Source organism: Erpetoichthys calabaricus, chromosome 1, assembly GCF_900747795.2.
Source record: "Erpetoichthys calabaricus chromosome 1, fErpCal1.3, whole genome shotgun sequence".
NCBI lineage: Eukaryota > Metazoa > Chordata > Cladistia > Polypteriformes > Polypteridae > Erpetoichthys > Erpetoichthys calabaricus.
Window position 1 is genome coordinate 23,021,583 of NC_041394.2, and position 26,817 is coordinate 23,048,399.

General features: G+C 40.3%; 1 protein-coding gene across 1 annotated transcript in view; it reads right to left on the reverse strand.

The window, feature by feature from the left end:
• Positions 1-22,552, reverse strand: part of LOC114647684 (B-cell lymphoma/leukemia 11B-like) — a 130,244-nt gene extending 107,692 nt beyond the window's left edge. Inside the window, exon 1 of the mRNA XM_028796301.2 lies at positions 22,224-22,552. Coding sequence (XP_028652134.1) covers positions 22,224-22,275 — 52 coding nt within the window. The 5' untranslated portion in view covers positions 22,276-22,552. The remainder of the gene's footprint in view (positions 1-22,223) is intronic.
• Between the last annotated feature and the right edge of the window lie 4,265 nt (positions 22,553-26,817).

Genomic DNA, 26,817 nt, shown 5'->3' on the forward strand with positions numbered 1-26,817 from the left:
ATTAATGGTGTTGCAAAGTCAGGGGCCTATTTATACAGACATCATGTGACACTTGAACTGCACACAGGTGGACCCGAATCAATTCATTGTATGACTACTGAAGTTAATTGGCTGGATCAAATCTTATTTAGATGTTTCATAGCAAAAGCGACAAATACATATGCACCCCCAACTTTTCAGTTTTAACTTGTTTTCTTTTTTTTTTTATTTTCATTCCATTCCAACAATTTGGACTATATTGTTAAGTCCATTACATAAAATCCAAATGAGAATCCATTTCAATTCCAGACTGTGATGCGACAAAACAGGACAAACACCATGGGGCATGAATACATCGCAAGGCACTGTGTCTTAGATGCTTAGACAAGCAGAAGGTTAATTTACCCGTACCCATTTCACAGACTGACACTAACCAATCCCAAGGTCCTACAAATGAGGCTCGCTGCTATAAATGAAAATCTAACGATGGCTCTACGTGTCCGAGTGTGTTCTATTTTTGCTTACAAGAATATCTTCCAGAGGTGGTTTATTTAAGAATATTTTTATTAAAATACATGCGCTTTAGACTTTGTGAGCACAAGACTGGATGACTTAACATGTGGATTATGCAACACAAGTAATGTTCATTGATTTTACAACATTAGAACAATCTATGTAGATGAGAACAGGCCATTCAGCACAACAGTCCTATACACTTAATTCTTCTAAAATGACATCAAGTTGAGTTTTGAAAATCCCTACAGTTTTGTCTACCACACTATTTGGTCACTTACTTTATTTGTCTGTGGTTCTCCTTGAAAAAAAAAAACACCTTAATGTTTGTGTGAAATTTCCCCTTAATAAGTTTCCAACTGTGTCCCTGTGTTTTGATGAACTCATTTTAAAGTCACAGTCTCGATCCACTGGACTAATTCCCTTCATAATTTTAAACACTTCAGTCAGGTCTCCTCTTAATCTTCTTTTGTTTAAACTGTAAAGGCTCAGCTCTTTTAATCTTTTCCTCATAACTCATCCCCTGTAGTCCTCTAATCAGCCTAGTCACTCTTCTCTGAACCTTTTCTAGTGCTGATATGTCCTTTTTGTAGCCTGGAGACCCAAATTGCACCCAGTACTCCAGATGAGGCCTCACCAGTGTGTTATAAAGTGGAGCAGAACCTCCTGTGACTTGTACTCCACACATCAAGGCGCTATATAACCTGACATTCTGTTAGCCTTCTTAAAGGCTTCTGAACACTTAGAGTCCACTATGACTCTTAAATCCTTCTCATAAGGTGGACTGTCGATTTTCAGACCTCCCATTGTTTATTCAAACCTCACATTTTACTTTTTATGTGCAACACTTTTTTTGATATCGCTTGATACTGCTTGATGTTGCCCAGTATTGGTCACCATAGATGTCTTTTATATCAGATCTTCATTATCTCCGTTCTGCATGAAAACATGAGATTTTTTTTTTTTGTTGGCATCATTACAAGCTACATAGGGTAAGTAACACACCCAGAAAATGTTATTTTTGAGTGGAGTTCTCCTTTAATGAGGACAAGTACAAAAAAATTACTTTGACATATAGCAATAAAGAAACTATCAAGATTTTTTTATTTGCAACAAGAGTGTAAAGTGCAAAAGTTTCCTTATTTCTACAATGCGAGGACAAGCAGAGTAAATGAATCATTTAGTCATGAGACTACTAGGAAGCATACTTCTTGAGAGTTACTTTCGTATGTTACTTAAGAGGGAGTCAAACTGGAAAAGATGTAAACTACACAAACTAAACAAAAAGGCCAATGTAGTGTTCATGTATTCTGGATAAGTCGGTAGTGTTATGGATGAGCCTTTCATTTATTTTAGCCCAACACTGAAACAAAACAAAAAGTAAAAAATATGAAGGGGTCTGAATATTTTCTGAAGGCATTGTATATAATAAACATATTAAGAGAAGAATTTACCAAAGATGGGGACACGACAAATCAGAACGGGTCAGCGTTAAATGTTAACATGATTTAGCTGGGAAGGCACAACAAATACAGTCAATAGGAGCAAAGTGGGCTACATTTTTTTTATTTTATTAAAATCAAATAATATTCCATACAAAGATAATATCATATATTTTACAAAAATAGGTTCAAAACAAATCAACCCCCACCCCTCAAGGTGGGCTACATTTTCAATTTGACTAAAGTTGTTGATTGGGCATCGCATGACAGACTAATGAGAGTACAAAAGGCAAGGGAGGGTGCAGACTTGGCTTATACAGAGGAAACATCATGGTGTAATGATCTTTATTTAAATTATCTAGTACCAAACACCTAGTTTCTACTCAGTTTAGAAGATTTGTGTTTGATTTAGACAAAATGTCACCATGTTTGTTAAATTTACATCCATTCATTTTCGAAGCCTACTTCATCCTGAGCGGGGTCGCGGGGAAGCTGGAGCATGTCGAACAAGCATCGGAAACAAGGCAGGAATACTCCATCCATCACAGGGTGAAAACACACACGCACACACTTACACCAGGGACAATTTAGGACCATCAATCCTGTTAGGTCAATTCTCCCAAAACAGGACTAAATTGGCACAGATGAACTTGGATATATATTACGTATTAATGTGTCTTTATGCCTTTCATGGTTATTTTTTTTTTGTTTTAGCTATTATGTGTAATATTTATACTCTTTCCATTATGTCTATTCTTATGCAGTCTTTTCAATCATGCCTCCATTTCTTGTTATTTGTGGGCATACCCTCCGGAGGCGAGCCCTCCCTCTGGCTACTCAAGTCAGCTGAGATGGCACAGGAGCATGAGGTCATTTTGCTTATGAAAACTTACCACTGGTAAGTATGTCTGTTAATTAACAGCATTGATACAGGCCTTGTGTTTAGAATGTTGTCATGTTAGCACAAAACATGCAGTAGATAAATAAATACCTTACTTTTTGTTATAAAATGTCATTCTTTCACTCCCATTTAGATTAAATTTGACATATTTCTTAAAGTGTGTAACAAAGCTGTCACTCACCGTCCACTTTATTTATTTCACCTGCTTGTTAATGCAAATATCTAATCAGCCAATCACATGGTAGCAACTCAATGCACTTAGGCCTGTAGACATTGTCAAGACGACCTGCTGAAGTTCAAACCGAGCATCAGAATTGGAAAGAAAGGGGACTGAAGTGACTTTGAACGTGGCATGGTTGTTGGTGCCAGATGGGCTTGTCTGAATATTTCAGAAACTGACGACCTACTGGGATTTTCACACACAACCATCCCTAGGGTTTACAGAGAATGGTCTGAAAAAGGGAAAATATCCAGTAAGTGGCAGTTCTCTGGGCAAAAATACCTTGTTGAGTGGTCAAACTGGTTTGAGCTGATAGAAAGAAAACAGTAACTCAAATAAGCACTCGTTACAACTGAGGTATGCAGAAGAAGAGTATCTCTGAACACAAAACACACAAGCAGATGGGCTACAGTAGTAGGAGACCACACCGGGTGCTACTCCTGTCAGCTAAAAACAGGCAACTGAAACTACAATTCGCATGGACTCACCAAAATTGGACAATGGAAGATTGGAACAGTGTTGTCTGGTCTGATGAGTCTCAATTTCTGCTGCAACATTTGGATAGAATGGTCAAAATGTGGTGTCAACAACACAAAAGCATGGATCCATCCTGCCTTGTATCAACAGTTCAGGGTGCTGGTGGTGGTGTAATGGGGGGGATATTTTCTTGGCACATTTTTGGCCCTTTAGTACCAACTGAGCATTGCTTAAATGCCACAGCCTACCTGAGTATCGTTGCTGAACATGTCCATCCCTTTATGACCACAGTGTACCCATTTTCTGATGACTAATTCCAGCAAAATTATATGCCATGTCACAAAGCTCAAATCATCTCTATCTGGTTTCTTGAACATGACAATGAGTTCACTAGACTCAAATGGCCTCCACAGTCACCAGATCTCAGTCCAATGGAGCACCTTTAGGATGTAGTGGAATGGATGTTTAGCCAACAAATCTGCAGCAACACCGTGATGCTATCATGTCGATATGGACCAGAATTCTTGAGGAATGTTTCCAACACCTTGTTGAATCAAAGGCCAAGAAGAATTACTACAGGTTCTGAAAACAAAAGGGAGTTCAACCAGGTACTAGCAAGGTGTACCGAATAAAGTGGCCAGTGAGTGTATATCATCTGTTTAAGCTCATATTAATATGCATTTCATTAATGGGAGACTACAAATATGTGAGAATACATAGATGTATTTTATTTTTCCCCAAAGCAGCGGTATTTTAAAATTCTCAGGGCTTTACTAACTTTTTAATACTCTGATGATTCCAGGTGCTATTACATGAATTTCCTCCCAATTTTAAATTTAAAGCCTTCCCTATGAATGAGTATCTTAATGGACAATTCTGTTTTGTGTATGATGAGATTCCATGTGGGAGACGAGTCACACAAGCATATTAAATATGGCTTGTGATTGGCTTGGCCATAGCTTTGCTCTCTATGGCGGTGTTTAAACACACCTCACTCTGTTCCGGTATTATTAACTGACGCTACTCTGTTCTGATTACCTTCTCATTAGGACTTCTACTCAGAACAGCAGCTATTACAACTCTCTTTCAAATTAACAACAGTTTACTCTTGCTTATCAGATGCTTCCAAATTCTTCTCATTTCCCATCTGCTTATTTTATTCCAGAATCACAGAGAGCCACATCTTCTATTTATAGCATTAGGCATAAGCAGGAATCAACCCTCCAATGGCAGCCTGTCCGATGCAGTGCACACCGACACAAACCCTCACATTCATGCGATTTTTAAATTGTAGGTGTAAATGTATGTTGTTGTCAATAATGCATTCAGCTATTGCTTCTGTTCTCCTTATGAATGGCATGAGAACCAAACAATTTGTTAATTTGTTGATTTTAAGCAATTGCTACTGCAGTGTATTTTATAAAGTAAAGTTCCACTGACTATTTAAAAGACTAAAGTTAAATGCAATAAGCTCAAAATGCCAACTAGGAAATAAACAGCATGCAATGTTACATATTTTTAAACCTGCAAAATCTAATTCAGGGTTATGTGGGGCCTAAAGATAACCCTGGCGGGAAAGCAAGAACCAACCGCTACACTCACATGAGACAAGTTAGGTAAAGCCGGTTAACCTAATGGGCACCTTTTCAAGATGTGGGAGGAAAAGCTAATGAGGCACCCCACACAGACAAGGAGGAGAACGGGCAAAATCCACACAGCAGCAACTGGGCACAGTCTTGAAGTTTTGAATAAGAAGAAATAACTACTGCTCCACCATTGCAATATAAATGTTGGCTTATTTTGCTTTTACTTCTGTGTAAATGGAAGTTTAGTGATGAGGTCAAAAATATGCAATCGAGTCAAGTTCATATTGTAGATCATATGGATTTTGGCCTGCTGATCACAAAAATAACCTTTTAAATGTTCCTATCGTATATCATTTTATTACAAGCTCTCATAGATAGATAGATAGATACTTTATTAATCCCAAGGGGAAATTCACATACTCCAGCATTAGCATACTGATTAAGAAAATATTAAATTAAAGACTGATAACAATGCAGGTATACAGACAGACAATAACTCTGAATAATGTTAACGTTTACCCTCCCCCCCTCCCCCCCATGGAACTGAAAAGTCGCATAGTGTGGGGGAGAAACGATCTCCTCAGTCTGTCAATGGAGCAGGAAAGTGACAGCAGTCTGTCGCTGAAGTTGCTCCTCTGTCTGGAGATGATACTGTTTAGTGGATGCTTCTCATACGTATACATATACAATACGATAAATACAATTGGAATATCTGTGTGATAAATAGCATCATTACATTAAAAAGAAACTGGCCAATCCATAAGAGCAGAAAAGTGTGGCACTTAAGCCATTTGTCGATCCAACAAAGATATGTTTGCCTCCTCTTCATGTAAAACTTAGACTGATGAAAAAAATCAATGAAAGCAATGAACAAAGAAGGTGAAGGAATATGATATCTGAAACAGATGTTTTCATAAATAACTGATGCCAGGATTAAGGAAGGTTCAAGGGCAAACCAAAGTAAAGGATAGAACCTGATGCAATACATCACATTTGTGATGGCTTATGGGTAGTTTTAAAACACACATCGCAGCACTCTGCCATTTGTCCACTAGGCAAAAGTCAAATGAACATGGACGCGCTACTGTGGGATTGTGCAAGAAAGCGAAGTATGACAGGCAGTGATCTTAGCCAAAGGCAGTAATACAAGCAACCAATTCTATCACCTAAAGAAGAGACATGTCAGTGAGCATGGGCCTGAGTGAAACAAGGGAATCGCAGGAATTGACATAAGAAAGACAAGTGTGCATCACTACAGAAAATGGTAGAAACATGTCAGCACAGCGCGGCTTAACGACTGGCAGAGACTTCAGTGCTTTGCACAATGGCTTCACCTTACTTTGGTAAGTTTGAATTACAATCAATCATCACCTAAGCAGACATTTCAACAACTGGGTTACCGCTTAAGTGCCTGAATTCCTCTTTAACTTATTTTTTATAATTCTGTTTTAAGAAGCATTACATATTAATGATAAGAATTTTATTTTTAGTATTATATTATTACTTATGGTAAGTCAGATTTTTATGTTTATTTTATTGTTTCAATTCTGCAGATTAAAATGTTCTTATAATATTTAACTTATACTTCAGTTTAATTCTGAGGCCCAGAGCAGTTAGGAGCAGGTTTTCATTAAGGATATTCCCCAGGCTAACTATCGATAACTAATGTGTGATGAGCGTATTGGTGCAAAATGGCTGCCGTCACAACATCCAGGTGGGTGCTGCACCTTGGTGGAGGTTGAAGTGGATCCTCCCTTTTGAGTGCTTTGAGTGTCTTGAAACGCGCTATAAAAAAAGCAACGTCTGCTTCAAGCCTGAATTCTGTGGTGAGTGATATACCGCCCTCTATTTACCATACCATTATACTGTCTTCTTCTTTCGGCTGCTCCCGCTAGGGGCTGCCACAGCACATCATCTTCTTCCATATCTTTCTGTCCTCTGCATCTTGTTCTGTTACACCCATCACCTGCATGTCCTCTCTCACCACATCCATAAACCTTCTTAGGCCTTCCTCTTTTCCTCTTCCCTGGCAGCTCTATCTTTAGCATCCTTCTTCCAATATACTTAGCATCTTTCCTCTGCACATGTCCAAACCAACGCAATCTCGCCTCTCTGACTTACCATTATACTGTAGTAGTATGCAAAACAACATCTCTAACACTTCACAGGGACTTTTCATTGCTATGGCAGGAAAATTAAAAAAAAATAAATAAATAAAAGTATTCCCAACATCACCACCTACCACATTCACAACCAGTGAAGGAATCGAAATTAGATGACGGACAAGCAACAACGACACATAGAAGAAAGATGGAGACAGGAGGGGATGACAGACATGCTTGTGAGGTGAAGGCAGCGTAGCGCTAGATTGAAATGAAATAACGGCTGGGGGCACAATGATGTAACCATTTTCAGAGCATTATGAAGAGTGAGTGAACAGAGTTGGGGTTTGTATGTTGTATACTAATAGCGTTTTCAGTGGTAATGGACAGCTGGTAGGTCCTTCATCGCATGTTTGCCATTACGGCACACTTGAATCTAATTCTGTAGCAGAGCTCCAAAGAAGATTTACTATAAAGTTTAACATGCTTCAGTGAGGAAGAATTCCTTCTCATAACACAATTTTTAAAGCTTGTTTGATAAATTTCACTCTAGCGACGAAGGACATGCTAGCTGGACCATTGAGAACTGTAAGAATGGTAGAAAACGTGCAAAAGGGTGAGACAAGCTGTAGACATTCAGGACATTGTCAGTCAGCCGCATTAGGTATTTCAAACTGGTCATCTCACCAAATTATTCATCAAGATTTATCCCGCCACTGTATAAAATATAAACAGAGCATATATTTTGCATTAATAATGGAGCTACTTGTTTTACTCAATTTTTACTTTCTCATATACAAAGTATAGGAAAAGTATTGTAATTGTCCAAAATTTTGATGAATCTCGACGTTTTAGACCTCCCTGAGTCCGATTTGTTTTCTCATAGGGATTCGATTTTGAAATTTTGATGAATCTCAACGTTTTAGACCTCCCTGAGTCCGAAAATACCATTTTTGGAATTATGTCTGCATGTCTGTTTGTGTGTTGTGTAAAAACCACTTGAGTACGCTTTCTGCTAGGTCAACCAAAATTTGCATACAAGTATTTGGTACAAAATATAGATTTCTATCAACTTTTGAGCTATTTCCGCTAACCGGAAGTGGTAGTTTTGTATTCATGCAGCTGTAGTGTCTGATTTATTCAACTTTTCTTTTATAATAATTGTTCAATATATTATTCATTTGATTTGATTTGTTGTTGATGGTTCTTTAATGCACATAATATAAAAATATAATCACTGTCTTGTGGTTTACTCCTCAAATATTCATCTCCATACCTGAGTGTACGAGAAAGTCGAGGGGAGACCACTCCCAATTTTTTGTATTCTTTAATGAAAAGCAGGAGATAGAGCTGGAGGTGGCAGAGTTAAACATGCTAAGATTTACATTGGGTGTGACGAGGATGGACAGGATTAGAAATGAGGACATTAGAGGGTCGGCTCAGGTTGGACTGTTTGTACACATAGTCAGAGAGGCGAGATTGCATTGGTTTGGACATGTGCAGAAAAGAGATGCTGAGTATATTGGGAGAAGGATGCTAAGGATAGAGCTGCCAGGCAATAGGAAGGCCTAAGAGAAGGTTTATGGATGTGGTGAGAGATGACATGCAGGTGATGGGTGTGACAGAACAAGATGTAGAGAGCAGATCCAACATGAGCTCAAAAGAAGCACAACGTGTGAACAAACTTATCAGGAGAGCCTGCTCCATCACAGGGCGAGCCCTGGACACGCTGGGAGCTGTTGTGAAAATGAGGATGGTGGCAAAATTAGATGCGATCATGAAAAATCCCCTTAAGGAGACGCTCTCAAGGAGCACTTTTAGCCACAGGCTCATTCCACCATGATGTGCTGAAAAGTGCCGCTGGAGGGTCTATTCTGCTCACTGTTCTAAAGCAATTCAATGCTTCCACCTGATGTACTCGTTAAGTTTATTTGTATTTATTTTACTTATCGATTGATTGATTGATTGACTCTATTATCTATACTCTTGTTTTTTATGTTTTTGCAGCTGTATGCATTTGAATTTCCCCATGGAATTAATAAGGTTTATATAATCTAATCAAATAATTAAAAGCGAGAGGAGAGAGATTAGGATCATGCGCTGATACAGCACATTGCCTTACCCACCACATGACAAACCACCTCAGGATCACAGATTAGGACCCGAGTGCAGCCATGCGACAGGTGACACCTCAGCACCACACTAGTTCATGAGGAATGGAACACTGTGAGAGTGCCAATCCTGCCACCAACCCCCAAGTTTTCGGTGCAGGTTGGAGGGCCTACTTGCAGGGCTGGATGCAGAGTAACATCATAGCCAGGACAGAGCAATTGCAGGTTAAGGGCCTTGCTCAAGGACCCAGTGGAGTACAGTCACTTCTGGCATTTATGGGATTTGAAACGGCAACCTTCCAATTGCCAGTGCAGATCCGTAGCCTCAGAGCCACCACTCCGCCCATTAATAATTAAAAGAAAGTAAGTAAACTGTACAGATATTTTTAACCACTTTATTCTTCATCCAGAGCCAATATTCATGTAACAAAGTAATTATTCATACAACCCTCTCAAAAATCTTCATATTCTTACACCACACCTCAAAACATGGTTTCTCTCAGCTTTACTAAAGCGTACACAAGTATTTACACTGGCAGTGACAAACCTCAGGAATCGATTCCTTATTTTGAATAATAGTAATTGTTTTTTTAACAATACATCTGCTGTCCACTTTCCTCTTTTAGTAATATTCAAGTGAGACATATGCTTGAAAGGAAACAAACATTTACTCTATTTTTTTATTATATGGTGTGGCAAACAGCCAGGACCATAACCTGGCTGGGACACCTTCATAAAGGTAGGACCGGGGAGAGAACATGGACAGCTATCTATCTATCTAATAACCCACAGCATGATGCTGGCACCACCATGCTTCACAAATAGAATGGTACTGCATAGGTGATAAGAGTTGTCTGATTTCCACCAGACATGACACTAATCTTGGTTTCATTAGACCAGAGAATCTTGTTTCTCACAGTCTGATAGTCCTTTAGGTGCACATTGGCAAACTCCAAGCTAGCTTTTATGTGACTTTTACTGAAGACAGGCTTCTCTCTTGTCACTCTTGTCATAAAGCCAAGATCTCTGGAGTGTTGCAGCGCCATCTCCAGATAGGTTCTCTGGAGCTCAGCCAGAGTGACCATAATGTTCTTGGTCACCTCACTTACCATGGCGCTTCTCCTCCAATGTCTCAGTTTGACCAGCTCTAGGAAGAGACATGGTTGTTCCACACTTCTTCCATTTAAAAACAATGAAGGCCATTTTGATCTTGGGAACCTTCAATGCTGAAGGAAATGTGTTTTTTGCAATTTTCTCAAGATCAGCACCACAACACAATTCTGTCTCTAAGCTCTTTGGACAATTCATCAGATCTCCTGCCTTGGGTTTTGCTCAACTGTGGGACCTCCTATGGATGGGTGTGTGCCTTTCAGTCCAATCAACTGAACTGACCACAGGTGGACATTAAACAAGGTGTAGAAACATCTCAGGTATGATCAACAGAATCGGATGCACCAGAGCCAGATTTCAAGTGTCATATGAAAGGGATTGAATACTTCTGTCGATGTGAGATTTCAGGGTTTTTTTGTTCGTTTTTAATAAATTTGCAAACAAATTTCTAAAATCCTGAACTTGCTTTACCATTCTAAGGTACTGAGTTGCTTGATATGGGCAAAATTTTAGCATAAAGCTGTAACATAACAAAATAGTGAAGGGGTCTCAATACTTTCTGAATCCATTGTATGCCTACTTCTTAACACGGTGCCAATAAAATTTGCCTAAAAGGTTTACAATGCAATCCTTTTCAGAATGTGATGCTACAATTGTACAAACATACTCATTAGGAAGATAGATGTGGTACACTACTCCTGTTCCTATATACGAGGATGAGTCAAATATTATCCGCATTCTGGTTATATTAAAACTTCTGTTAGCAGCTCTGTCTTACTAGCACTTTCCATACCAGGTCCTTGTCTCCCCAGTCACTGCTGTGCAGGTATGAACGCGTTACGTCAGATCATTTGTAACTGCGGTGTGAGAAAAAATTGATGCCTCACCAGTGATTTGCCCGAAAGAAAGCAACGTGCAGTGATTCGTTTTTTGTGGTCTGAGGGTGTGCCTGGTGCTGATATTTACCAAAGACTTTGCATACAGTATGGAGAAAGTGTTTTGTCATGAAGAAGTGTGTAGGAATGTATAGAGAAGTTCAACGAAGGTCGCACAAGTGTCAGCCATGAAGAAGGAGCTGGACACCCATCCACGGCCATGCCTGACGAGCAACATTCAGTGTGCTCATTAAATTATTCTGTTGAATAGACGAGTGAAAGTAGATGATGTGGCAAATCATTTGTGAATCGGCCATCGCTCTGCCAATGCAAAAATCCAAGACAGACTTGGGTTTTGAAAGAAGCCCTACGAGGATGAAGATTCACGTCTGATGATGAGGTGAAGACAGCGGTGCATTCATGGCTCACAGCTCAGCCTAAAATATTTTTTAATGAAGCAACATGAAAGCTTGTTGACAGATGGACAAAATGTACTGAAGAGCATGGGGATTATGTCGAAAATAGATGTATTTGTTTTTTCTGAAAGTTGATTAAAATAAATTCTACAGCTGAGTGCGGAAAATTTTTGACTCACCCTCGTAATTGCCCCCTTACACACAGCCACTTCTTCATTCTTTCAAAAACTTTGGCATTTTCCCCAAACCTTTTCCTGTGGATGATACCTTTGATGGGTCCAAGGAAGAGGGAATCAGAGGGAGTAAAGTGGATAAGGGAAGAGTGTTGTGATTGCTCCTCATTTTTTAACTTGGTTGTGGTCATACATTGTTGTATTGGAGGAGAATTTCTGCAATGTCAGAATCAGAATCACTTTAGTACAGGAATTTGATTTGGTAGATTTGGAGCTGCTTACACAGTTAAAAAAAAAAAACTTCACACACAGTTACAGAATAGTACAATAACAAAGGAGATTTGTAAATGATGATGTGCAAGTGAAAGTGTTGAGCGTGTAATATGCATGCACATACACGTACACATTTTTGTGAAGTTGAGCCTTCCTTAAAACACATTTACAAATGAAGACTTTGATTGTGCTGGTCTCATTTATGTAATGCCTTAAACTGAGATCAGGAGGTGAAACGTACAGTAAGTCACAAAACAAGCAAAGGCCAAAACCGTGAATCTTTCCTATCTGTTGTTGTAGCCAAATCGCTAAAACAAAGACACAGTCAAAATAACATTGCGTAATATCTGAAACCTAGTAGGCTATAATTAATACACACACTCCTAAAGTTTTTAGTCAGTCTCACATAATCAGGAAGTGCATGAGCCCTGAATGTTATATACGCTTGATGTAGTGACATCATGGGTTGTGACCTCCAGTTGTTCTGCATAGCTACATGGCTAGCAAACTGTACACAGACAAAAGTCCAAAATGGCAGCACCTACAAGAAACAAAATCCAGTCATGACAAGTCATTAAATATTTCAACAACGACTGCCATTCGCACAAAAGAAACCTTAAATATGAATTCTCCATATTCCAAAACTCCCAAAAAGACAAAGCAAATGAAATATACATCCATAAAATATTAAAGAAAAAAATCAGAATACCTGCGGTGGGCTGGCGCCCTGCCCGGGGTCTGTTTCCTGCCTTGTGCCCTGTGTTGGCTGGGATCGGCTCCAGCAGACCCCCCGTGACCCTGTAGTTAGGATATAGCGGGTTGGATAATGGATGGATGGAAATCAGAATACAAACTGATTAACAATTTGACCACATGACATATAGTCGAACAAATGATCCTCCTTATGCATCCCAAAAAATGGTGGTGAAGACACTGCATGAAACTCTTCTTCCAAAACTAACTTCAGTGATACAATTCCAACAGCTGTTTTTTGGTCTCCGATCCAAAGTGATGGGTCTATGGCTATGGAAACTCAATTATGTTTTTATTTAAAAACACACACATTAGTCTCCATTTTTGCATATTGTCCATACTACTACAATGTTTTTAACCACTGAACAGGACCAATGTCCCCAAGCACAAAGCAAAGACAACACAAGAGTGGCTTTGGTATAACTCTGTGAATGTCCTTGAGGTTCTCAAGCAGAGCCTGGAGTTGAACCTGCTCAAACATCTCTGGAAAGACCTGACAATAGCTGTCCATCCAACATGACCGAGCTTGGAAGGATCTGCAGAGTAGAATGGCAGAAAATTCAGGTGTGTGAAGCTTGTTTAGTCAAACCCAAGATGACTCTAGGCTGTAATCGCTGCCAAAGGGGCTTCAACTAAGTAATGGGGTCTGAATACTTGTGTCAGCAGGACATTTTAGTTTTTTTTATTTTTAATAAATTTGCAAAAAAACTCTCAAGTCCCATTTTATTTTATCATTCTGCAGTATTGAGTATTGTATCATGTGGGGGAAAAATGAATTTAAATGATTTTAGCACAAGGGTGCAACAAAACAAAATGTAAAAAACTTGGAAAGATCTGAAAGCTTTTTGTGAATCCACTGCATCTGCGCCATGTGAGAGATGTACCTTTTTGCAGAAGTTCAAGAAATATTATAACAAACAAGCAATTTTGATGGATGTGCCCCATCATGCCTTCCCAGTAATCAAAAAATATAAGATTGTTAGACTTGCCATGAATTACTCACTGATGGGCTGAATGCTGGTCAAGGCTTGAGAAGTTTAAGCTTGACAGATAGATGTGTCTGAAACTCTCTCCATCTCTCTATCACTTTAAAAATATGACTACCATGTAACCCACTGCACGCCCAACCTACCTGGAAAGGGGTCTCTCTTTGAACTGCCTTTCCCAAGGTTTCTTCCATTTTATTTCCCTACATGGGTTTTTTTGGGAGTTTTTTCTTGTCTTCACAGAGAGTCAAGGCTGTCAAAAGGCCGGGCCTGTTAAAGCCCATTGCGTGATTTTGGGGTCTACAAAAATAAATCGTATTGTATTGTAATGTATTGTAAGATCAAAAATATCCTCAGTAAGTTGAACACCTTTTATTTTATATAGCTTTTCTTCATAATGAATGCCATCCTACGAGATTTTGGAAGTATGCAGATATAGTACAGTGTTTTACGTTACAGTAAAAGCACAAACAGATAAAGTTACTTGCTCAGGGTGACACAATGAGGTTTAATGTGGGGACTTAACTATAAACCGTAAACTTTAACATCTCTTACAACCTGAAAAGCAAAAAGTCAACTGCTACAGATTTTATACATAGATTTAGGGGGGTCCTCAACTGAAACACCTGTGACTCTTTTGCATCCACAGTGCTCTTTCATTTATTTATTTATTTTTTAATATAACTCAGTCAAAATGAACAAGAATTAACCAATGAAGGTCTGGAAGAGAAAAGTAAAACAGGCAAGATGCTCTTGATACTCTCTGCAAATTGATCTCAAGAGTATTTCTCTTCAATTCTTGTGTGGAAGCCCAAATTAATTTCACCGTAGGCAGTTTTGCAATTCCATTGTGTATCAGTAGAGGCTGCTGTATTCAAACCAAACAATCAATCACACAATACACCAATTCTCAATTTGGCTTAATCCAAATTAAGGCTGGAGAGGGTGTGGGGTGAGGTGGGTTTGTTGACCTATCCCAGAAGTCCTTGCTTACAAGTACAAGACAGACATGAGGAGAATGTCCAAACTCCACTCAAACAAGTTATTGTAGGATCTAAAGCAAGATGGTGATCCTTTACAAAGTAGACTTTTTTTAATGATTAATGTAGTGAGAATTATGGCAAAATGACACCTTTTATTGGCTAACTAAAAAGATTACAATATGCAAGCTTTCGAGGCAATTCAGGCCCCTTCTTCAGGCAAAATATAATACAGAAACTGGAGTGCCCTGTGTGTATATACACACCAGGACAAGTAATGACATTGGTAAATCTTTAAGTGAGACAGCTTAAATGTAACAAATTAATAGTCCTCTTCAGGCTAAGATTCATTTAACAAGAGAGAAGAGCAATGTATGGTTAAGATCTTTGGATCTTTGGATGATAACTGTCCAACAAAGTCTATTGATGTTTCTGATTAGTTTTACCATACAATGTGGGTTTGTAGACAGGCTGTCTGTGTCGGTCCAAGAGATGCATCTAGCCATAAAACTCTTGTCTCTATTTAAGCCATGTTGTAATGTGTTAAAGTTTAGCATGAGTTTGACTTCCCATTCTTCTCTCTCTTGCTGTGTTCTGAAGTTGCCCATAAGCACTGTGACTCTAAAGTCCCTCTCACGGTGTCCATGGCTGTTGAAGTGGGCCGCTACAGGAACATCTGTGTTGCCACGTTTAATGTGTAGCCTGTGTAAATTCATTCTCTGGTGGAGTGTTTGTCCAGTTTCTCCCACATAGAGTGCACTGTCGGGACATTTCATGCAGAGAATTAGATAGACCACATTAGATGATCTGCAGGAAAATGATCCCTTTATGTGATGTTCTAGTCGGCAGTGTGGTATAACTATACGGTCTGTATTATAAATGTGAGCACACATTTTACATCTTTCCTGTAGGCAGGGAGATGTGCCATTTTCTGTTGGTTCACTTAGGGAGCTTCGGACAATTAGTTGCTGCAGGTTTGGTGGTTGTCTGTATGCCAGGAGTGGACATTCCCTACATTCATAATGGCTAAAACGGTACAACACCCTAGTACCACACACTTGAATGATTAATGAAAATGTCCCTAGGTAGGCACTAATTGGTCTAACCCACCTATCAAACAACTGGTTCTCAAAGCTGTTTACATTTTTATCAAACCATCAACTGATGTCACAACAAAACAGAAATGGGTTCTCCATGTTTCTCTGATGATTGCATGTATTTATAAAATGACTTACTCTTTCAATGTTACTTTGAATCTAGCGCCATTCTTTGGATAATTAAGCTTTTGTTTTTAGCTTTCCCTGGAGCTTTTGAGCTGGGACAGTGACCTGAGCTTTGACTCTTACGTCTTAATTATGGTCAAAACATAATTTTATTTCATAGCCATTCATTTATCTTACAGTGAGTTACTAATAGGCATGAGTGAACCCCACTGAATTCACTTCACCTTAAGTGCTACAAAAATGTGGAAAAATTTGAGAATTTCAGGGAACTCATCAAAAAATAAAGTCAATGCGGTAGGAGAAGCTGAACAAGTTTTGAGTGGAACCCAATACATCACGTGCCTCCCTGAAATAAAATTGTACCCCAAATGCCATAATACTTCCAAGTCCTTTATCTCTCTCTGCATCTCCCAAGCTCTTACTATGACTACCACCCTGCTAACCTGTGAGGCAAGGGATCAGCTTTATATACTGTGGGGGGGGGCTGTCCTTGTCACTACCCAATATGCACTATGCAACACAGAGTAGAACATCCTTAGTGAAGTCACCAAGTACAATGAATCTATGTAGAACAAATTAAGTGTTTTGTTATAAGCTCATATCTGTATGAAGTACCAATCGATCTGCCATAAAATATTCACACATGTGCAAAGCAGATATAGGACAGCACTGTAAAGTGTAAGATGGAGTACATTTAGAAACCATATGTGTAAAAGTTCTCTGCAAGGCAAATCGGGCAGGTACTACAGATTCAATAGTGATATCCTCATCCAACATGAGCACTTTTTGCCAAGCATCATGGGGAGCTGGGAAAAAAAAATGTAAGTTTGTCATAGTTGTCCACACAGCGAATTGTCAAGGAAAAATTTGACAAAGTCACTGGCAAACTCTGCAAAGGACACTTAGGTGAATTTTGCCAATCAACATTAGTTACTAACAGCACACATTAACACAAGCTGATGTATTAGGCAATATGGCTCCAGTAAATAAAGTATCAAAATCCTTGGTAAACAACTGCCGCAAACACAACAGTCTTTCAAGCCACAATCTGACACTAATGATCACAGGATAATGCCAGTCCAATTTATAATCACTAATCCATCTTACTGAACCTTTCATTTTTCTGAGAATATAAACTCGCTCGAAGGAAGCACAGGCATATGGAGGAGTAGTGGCACTGAGGCTAAGGACCTGCGCTGGCATCTGGAAGGTTGCTGGTTCAAATCCTGTTACTGCCAGAAGGGATTTTACTCCGTTGGGCCCTTAAATGACGGCTGACCCTATGCCATGTCTCCAAAGGTCATGCAAAAAGACAATTTCCCCTTGGGGATTAATAAAGTATATCAAAAAAAATCCTCAGTCAACAACTGGTCTTTGGATTTCAAAAACTGACACTGCAACTTTGAGAATAATAACCTATGGGCCACCCATTAATTAAATTAAAATGTCTATGTTTCGGAGTTTCTTGATTACCATTGTTCAGCAATCTAAACTTGTCTGTTCTTGGATTGCAATAATAAAGCAAACCCTCTAAATCTCATTTTGCCTAAATTGTAAACACCTAATTTTATCAGTCTTTGTTCTGTTTCCACAGTCCTAAAATCAGAGAAGACTCTACTTTCCAAGTTTCTCCAACAGCATCATGTACTCCATATTTTGTGTTTACAGATGTGACCTCACATGTGCATACAGCGCACCACTATGGTGCTATTCTAAGGTTGCATACCAAAGGTGTTTTTAATTCCTTGGTAAATTATTTCAATGTAGGCATTTCATGAGGTGAAATTACTTCTAATATGATCCTTACTATACAAGATTTCACTTTTATATTCATTAAACTTAGTAGGTACCCAGCCCTGTGCTGTTAGCATCCCCATTTTCAGTTTCTACTAACCCAGTTCATCTACTCATATTCTGAATCATATTATTTCAGTACAGGGTTGTGGGAGTCTGGCCATATTGAGGTAAGACACGAATCAGTCATTGTCTGGCATATAACCAACTTCTTATTCAAACACTGACATTTTAATACCAGTGTAGCAGCTTAATAAAACTGTAGAGGTGTGGGTGGAGTTTATTTTCAAATAGATTTCAAGCAAACTAGCACACCTCATTTGAAAAGCTCCCAGCCCTCAGGCATGTAGTCCAGCAAGCCAACCAGCGGGTCAATTTCAGACCATCCAACCACGATCAGGCGAAAGCACGCGCGAGTGTACGCGCAGTCACGCGCAAAAAAAAGGGCAGATAAAAGCACGCGCGAGTGTTCGCACAGTCACGCGCAAAAGATGGGCAGACAAAAGCACGCCCTAGTGTTCGCGCACTCACGCGCAAAAGAAGGGGCCACCCAGTACTCTCCGTGTACCTCTCCTGTTGCTCAACTTTCTTTCCCCCTCCTCCTCCCCCCCTTGGTGCAGAACCCGGACAAACTCGTAAATCGTGTTTGATACTCATCTGCGGACAGCCTGAATGTAACCATTCCTTCACCTTGGGCAATCGCGCTCAAATTCCTCTTCCTAATAAATCTACCTCGGATCCCCACAGATGGAAGGTTCTCCAGCTTTGTTCTTATTTACTTCAAAAACTCTGTCGGACTTTCAAGAGACTAATGAGGGTTAAAACCAACCAGCGATCTTTTAAAAATATATTTTAACAAAGTGGTAGGTAAACCTATTAGTTCCAAACCGACTATAAAACGACTGTTGATTCACGTTGTTTATCAAACCGCCGCTGACATTACATCGAAACAGAAGCGGGTGATCCACGCAGTTCAGATAGAGCTTCCGATTTTGACTTACTCTTAATGATACTTCGAATCTAGCGCCCTCCTTTGGTTAATTGAAGCTTCCGTTTTTAGCTCTTCTTAGTGCTTTTGAGCCGTGGCAGTGACGTGAATCCATCCATCCATTTACCAACCCGCTGAATCCGAACACAGGGTCACGGGGGTCCGCTGGAGCCAATCCCAGCCAACACAGGGCACAAGGCAGGGAACCAATCCTGGGCAGGGTGCCAACCCACCGCAGGACACACACAAACACACCCACACACCAAGCACACACCAGGGCCAATTTAGAATCGCCAATCCACCTAACCTGCATGTCTTTGGACTGTGGGAGGAAACCGGAGCGCCCGGAGGAAACCCACGCAAACACGGGGAGAACATGCAAACTCCACGCAGGGAGGACCCGGGAAGCGAACCCGGGTCCCCAGGTCTCCCAACTGCGAGGCAGCAGCGCTACCCACTGCGCCACCGTGCCGCCCAGTGACGTGAATCTTGTACCTTAGTTACGGTTAAAACTTAATGTAGTTTCTTCGTCAGTATTTTATATTACAGTGAGTTACTAACAAATGTCAATGTGCTAGGCAATCTGACTGCAGTAAAGTACCAAAAACCTGTAAAACAAGCGCAGCTAAAGCATCCGTCTATCCATTCACACTCGTACAAAAACGAACACTGGATAATACTATTTATACTCACTAATCAATCTCACTGAACATGTGATTCTTCTGAGAAAAACAAACCTGCTCACGTAAAGCACATGTACAGAAGTACAGTCGGGAATCTAACCACGACCTAGAGCTATGCGCTGATCACGCGTATATTCTTTTTAGCCTTCAATACAGCTTTGGAACTGGCTAACGACCCACGCCTTGAAATTTGTTTTTACTGATAAATCTTCATTATATGATAATCTTCATTTTAACAGCATGCCCAACCGAAAGATGTTTTACTACCAAATAGGATTACAACACAATATTTTGTGCTCAACTCACGAGTTTCTTTATATTTTAAACATCTCTGAGATAAGCGGGTCAGAGAACGAGAAGTATTGGGAAGATCTAAGCAGTGTGGCATAGTGGTTTGGACTTCATACCATGAGGTTGAAGGTCCTAATCCCGCTACTGACACAGTGTGACCGCATGAGGAAGTCACTTCACCTGCATGTGCTCCAAATGGGAAAATAAAAGAAATGCAATCAAATGTAGTCAAGTAAGTAGAAAACTCTTTAAAACAAAACTGTTACACAATAAAACATGATTCCTCATTATTCTCTTAATACTATGTATTTAATATTGCTTGCCACGCATGCTCCAACAATAGTTTCATCCGTCACCCCACTTGATTAACCCTCGATTATAAACTCCTACAATTAAGCACATTAATTAAGCATATAGATAGATAGATAGATAGATAGATAGATAGATAGATAGATAGCCTCCGGCACCCCACGATCATGACATGGAATATGCAGTTTCAAAAACAAAATAGATGCCTAAAAACATGGTAGAAATTGACTTTTTTGCTTAAATTACTGCTATGAGTACATTCAACGAGATTGGGATTGTTGTATGTTCGAGTTAACCTGCCTTGCACCCGATGCATACTGAGGTGGGCTCCGGCTTCTTAACGACCCTGCAATGTATAAGTGGGTTTGGAAGATAGATTGATGGGTGGATTTTATTTTTTTCTTTACAGATTTGAAGTTTGAATGGTAGGAGTACCACCTGCGACCCATCCACGGTTTGCTAGTCTTCTGTGTTTTGCTGCCTGGGTGGACTGCGACTTTCTGCAACCCCACCTGTCAGAAAATGAATTAATAGGTAAAAACAGGATGGGGGAGGGGTGGGGCAGGTCGTAAAAAGAGTTGTGCACGGAAGGGGGAGTTCAAAACACCGTGACTGCTACAAAAAGTGTTAAAAATAACGCCCTCGTCAGTTTTTTTTTTTTTTTTTTTTTGATATCAAGGTTCTTCCTTTTCAACATTCAGCTATAATGTCCTCGACTAAATGGGACGCACTGTTCCAAACCTAAACATGAGGATGAGCTCTGGAGGTGGCACTTCTTACAGACCATCCGAACTTTAAACAACCCAGATTTTGTTTCATAAAAATCGTTTATCAAAAAATCGATGGTTCTTCAATGGGTACTCTACTTTCACAGCTGGGATTTTTACCAATTTTTCATCCGGATTAGACTAGCTAAAACACTAGTGTCCCAACATAAGTTAATTATGTAACTATATAAGGCATTATATGAATGCAACTGCTTTCTTCTTTCCATCCATCCCTCTTCCAAACTTGCTTTTTCACGAACAGGGTAGCGGGGAGATGGAGCCTAACGCAGTATAAATATGGAACAAGGCAGGAACAATCCCAGGACAAGGCGCCAGTCCAGGGTGTAAAACTTCTTATCATTCAAATTGCGTTTCCATCCTTCCACTCTCCGTTTATTCGGTTCAAGGTAGTGGGGGCGCAGGAACAAACCCTGGGCGGGACGCCAATCCCTCTCTCACACACACGCGATCAATTGCAGTGAACTGTCATTTGACCTCACCGTTTAGAATGTGTAGATGGACGTTATAAATGGCGTATTAATTACTCAACTGACTTGTTCTTATCCAAACACATATCTTAAAAATACAGACAAGGCAAGCATTAAGCCCAATTTCCAACTATAATCTTAACACATGATCTCAATTGGAATCCATGCTTGATCTCGCTTACTTTACTATTAACTCTTTCTTGCCAAATTCATCTTCCACGACTATGTGAGGCGGTAACATCATCTAATAGGTTGCACGATGCGTCAGTCATGCCAGTCTCATTTTCCAGCTAATAAAAAAATATGATCAAAAAAGAGAGCCATATCACAGATACAAACTCAAGCGTTCACGTGCTAGTGTCGGACTACCTCGACCGTCAAAGTTTTTGTACAAAAAAAACGTCTCTCAAATTCACACACGGGCGCGTTATAGATGAGGGGCACGTGCCCTGGTGGCGTCCTACAACTGGGTCTACCGGAGAAACGCAGCGCCACGCTAAAATGTCAAGTTTACAGTGGGGGCACACAACTGGCTATACAAAGTATTTTTTTAGCACGCGCTCTTATGCCGTTACACGTGTACGTGAAACAAGGAAGTCCAGACAGCTGGCGATCGTGAAGCACGACTTGCGTCGTATCCACACCATGAGCGGAAAAAAAACAAGCTTGCGAGTGTTTTAATTACCTGGGCTGTCGTCCACGAGACCGCCTCCCTCCACATTCTGAAAATACGCTCATATAAACAGTAAATAAACTGAGAGACAAGGTAGCCCCGAAACTTACGTTGAAATTGGCTCCGGTGCTGCGGTTTGCTGCCCAACTTCCGCCTGGACATCGTCTTCTTTTTTGCCCCGAAAGCTTCAAGGAGTTGATAAGTAGCGACGCGCCAATGATAGTACGTCTTAAAACACACAAATCCACAAAAGTGTCAGGCTTGCAGTGTCCTGGACCCCGCCGCGTTTTCTCCAATCGCTTGCGTGTGCACGTCACAGCTCTGACACCCAACTGAGCTCAGCAACCAAGTTCAAGGTGGCTTAACCTGCCACCGGTGCCCACTTCCAAACGAGGGTGGCAGACGGAGGAGGGGAGTGTTTGAGTGAGTGCTTCACATGGAGGCGGGTACGTCTCTGTGAACAACTCCCACTCCAATCAGTTGACAGTATGTTCCTTACTGACCAATCACAGCGTAGTAGGCGGAGCAGACTTTACTTAAGGTGGACAACTGAAGCCGTAAACGATGACGTAGGTGCGTTCTTACCACCTTAACAAAAAGAAATGCATACGTCCGAAAAAGTAAAATTAAGCTAGAAGATCAAGAAAAAAGGTGCATCGGCAACTCTGGCAGATGGCTTTTTGGTAGGAATCTGATTTTCACGCTAGTTCTTTCACTCTTTCAAGAACAAAAAACGATTTAAGGCATACCAGTATTTGTATTAGTTGCAATGACCCAAAGTTGGTGTGCCCCGATGATTCATATGCCTCATACTCAGTAAGGCAGCTCGAGTGTAACCGACCTACGTCAACGTTGCTTAAGCTAGACCGCCTTTTATTGTGCAGTCTGTATGATTTTATTTTTATATATTGCTTTTCTATTGTCAAAGAACTATGCATTACATAAGGCATTTTTCATTATGAGATCGTTTACATTAGATAGAAAGCCAATATCGAAACAGACCACACATAGGCTGAAGCAAGTAATTTGTAGTTTTATATTTATCCACATGCTCAATTCAGTATTTTTTTTTTCTTCTTTTGTAAATACCGTTACATCTTATAACAAAACATATGTCTTGCGAGCCTTTGTTTTCTAATATAGACGTGCGGGTATATCGAATTTATTAGGTATATGTCAGAAAGTTGAGCCTCAAGACTCGTTAGCCCCACTTAAATCGCATACTGAATTACCCAATCAAAAAAAAAAAAAAAAGTGCGTGCTAGTTCGACTGACCCGGTGTGGCACAGGACTGGCACTCAGTTGGGGGTTGCCTTATACTTTGCGCCCGAGGCTGCCGGGTTAGGCCCCGCCTCCTCGACTTCTGTGTTGAACGGAGCAGGTGCAGATAAAGGGATGGCTGCTTATGTTTGGACCATAGGAGGAAACGGTTAAGAATATTCAGAATCTAGATAGATAGTATGTTTGAGACCAATGGTGGTGGCCGAGATTCTCAAAAGAATTGTGTGCTTGAATGAATTGTGTGCTCCCAGACTAGAGACAGCTGTCAAATTCTCTTTTGACAAAATGCATACATGGCCACTGCGGTGTGCTCGCGCCCTGCCCGGGATTTGTTCCTGCCTTGTGCCGCCCTGTGATGGCTGGGATTGGCTACAGCAGACACCCGTGACCCTGTGTTAGGATATAGCGGGTTGGACCATGACTAAACTGCCTGACATACATGGCCAGCCACAGAACTAACAATTGAACCAGGGCCATCTAATTATCAATCATCATCATGTATCAATTTTTATAATCAAATACCAATAAAAATGCAATATACAGTAGTATGCTCAAAATTATTATTCACCAATTAGAGTCTTAAATATTTTCTAATACTGATTTTGCATGAAGATATTGCATTCCTATTATTATGTTTGACTGTCCAGAGACATACGGCTGAATTGATGTGCTAAATTTGCCCATATGTGTGTTTGTGCACCCTCTGAATGACTGGTGCCCTGTTCAGGTGTTGTTCCTACCTTGCTCCCTGAATGCTGGGACAGTCTCCAGCTTCCCACAACCCTGCCCTGGACAAGCGGGTTAAGAAAACTAGTAGAAAATTATTATAGCTCTGGTACGGAGTGCCAATAGATTCTTCCTCTTTAAATCATTTTTTTAAGTACACTCTTAAAAATAAAGTTGTCAGAGCCACCCAGAGAGATCACTTATTGAGATCCATAACAGGCTCCATAAATAACTATGATTAGACGATAATAGATTTGTGAAATGAGGAGACTGCGGTTCATGTCCAGGGTGCACTGTGTGTGGAGTTTGCATGTTCTCTCCATGTCTGTGTAGGTGTCCTCAGAGGCTCTGGTTTCTTCACACAGTCCAAACACATACAGGCATTGTTAAATGTGCTTCAATGTCTCTGCATGATGTCAACTTGTTGTGGGTTGGCATCCTGTCCCGGTGTTGTTCCTGCCTTGTGCCCAATTATTGCTGGCATAGGCTCCAGCTACCTTGCCCTGGATAAGTAGGTTAAGAAAATGTATGCACAGATAGACCAAAGGGTTCATAATTTTTAAAGGACTCTTGCTTTAATATAGTAACAAAGTGTAGTCTAAGTTCAGATTTTCTTGATCTGTTCCTATTCTGCTGGGCAGTCTACAATACATTAAAGATTTCTTTTTTAGAAACCTATTCAAAGACCAAATAACCAACTTCCTTTGTAAAGAACCCTTCCAAGAATGAAATGGTGCTTTGTCAAGAAATGGTCCTATAAAGAATCTCCCAACTCAATAAAGTGCCATTTTAGAAGCATATTTTTTAAATGTGTAGCTCACTATCCATCCATCCATCCATTTTCTAACCCATTGAATCCGAACAAAGGGTCACGGGGGTTGCTGGAGCCAATCCCAGCCAACACAGGGCAGAAGGCAGGAAACAATCCTGGGCAGGGTGCCAACCCACCGCAGAGCTCACTATCCTTCAAGTTATTATTAATATCTATTTATTTAGCAAATGCCTTTATTCAAGGTGACTTACAAAGTAAGTTATCCATATTACTAAACGAGAATGGTAAACCGGAAGGCACGGACCCAGGTACACGGCGATGGACGCAGGAGACATAGTGCGCAGGCGCCTACAGCGCGCGTCTCATAAACCGCAAGCGAATTCTGATCCACCGCGAACGAAGGAGTCACGGCTCAAAAACTAAATAGCTCAACTAACGCCACACAGAAAAGAGGATTCTGCACTGCACCCGAGAGTCAAACGGAAGACACTACTGGGTCCGCAAAGGTCCACAAAGATAGTACGAAATGCGCAGGCGCCTACAACGCGCTTCTGAACTAAACGTCCACACTACATAGCATGGTCCGGGTAATAAGAATAAATGAATAAACCGTATAGCATATGTGAATCACATTACAGTGATGCATTATTAACAGTACAACCACAGAAAACGCTCCGTATTAACAGTAAGTGCAATTATCCATATTACTAACGGTAGACAACGGATAACTAATGGAGTCACGGTCACGGCTCCGGCTCCATCTCCAAAGCGAAACTTTTCAACTAACGGGCATACAGAAACGAGCCCGCCTGAATACAATTAATGAACACAGGTGCCTACAATGCGCCTCTCAAACAGCAGAGGCAATAGATAAACAGCAAAGAAAGGAACGACAAACAGCCGCTAAACAATTCCGCCAATTAGCTGACAACGCATTCTGTAATGCATCCACTATTAATGAACATTCATTAGGATTAATGAATATCATTTGCTGTCATTGTCATTCACTTAACTTCCCTGAAGAAACAACTGGCAATACAACTAAAGAGTTTACACGTTGTTGTCAAAAGGGTCAGGTTAGACTGCCTCCTTTAGATGAATATCTTGAATATCTACGGATGTTTCTAACTAACAATGTACCCGAAAGTAAAAACTTTATGGACTGCATTAGATCCTACAATAGTTCATTTGCTTTTGCATCTACCGGGGTAAATATCAGGCCACCAGCTGGCAATGGCCCATACTGCTTTTGCGTATGTGGACAAATATTACATCGGATTGGAACAGTGCACCCTGAGCCAAATCACGAACGCAAATATGCACAGATCTACATGTTAGATCCAGATGACGCAATCTATCAATGAATGAACCAATATATCTCATACATTCATCAATGTATTTTGGGTTACCCAACACCGGGGGTTGGCGAGCGAAGTGAGCAGGGGGCGGAGCCCCCTTGTACCACATATAAGAACGACTGATGGTCCCAGCATCAAAGCAACAGAGAACAAGATTAAAAAATAAGCATGAGAAAGTAGTAGTACTACTATATTATTACACTTGCAGATAGACTAAGAAACACATCAGTATCCCAAACTCTTTGTCAGTACAACAGCAGCTGTCCTGTAGAAGAGACAACAAGCAGTTCCAAAATATTTAACAAAAGGGTACATTTTCAAATGACACTTAAACAGGAGTAAATTGAGTACAGTTTATAAACAAAGGGAGATCATTCCACAGCTTTGGAGGAAAAATGGTGAAGCACGTCTAGTGTCGTGGATAAAACCTCATTCTCGCTTGGAAGAAAACACAGAGTTTCTGAATGAGCAATCAGAACAAGTCTTTACGGCATAGAGCACAAAATCAACTCAGTTCACTGAAGTGAGTGTCGTTAGTCCGATGGAACCTCATATTTATTACAATTC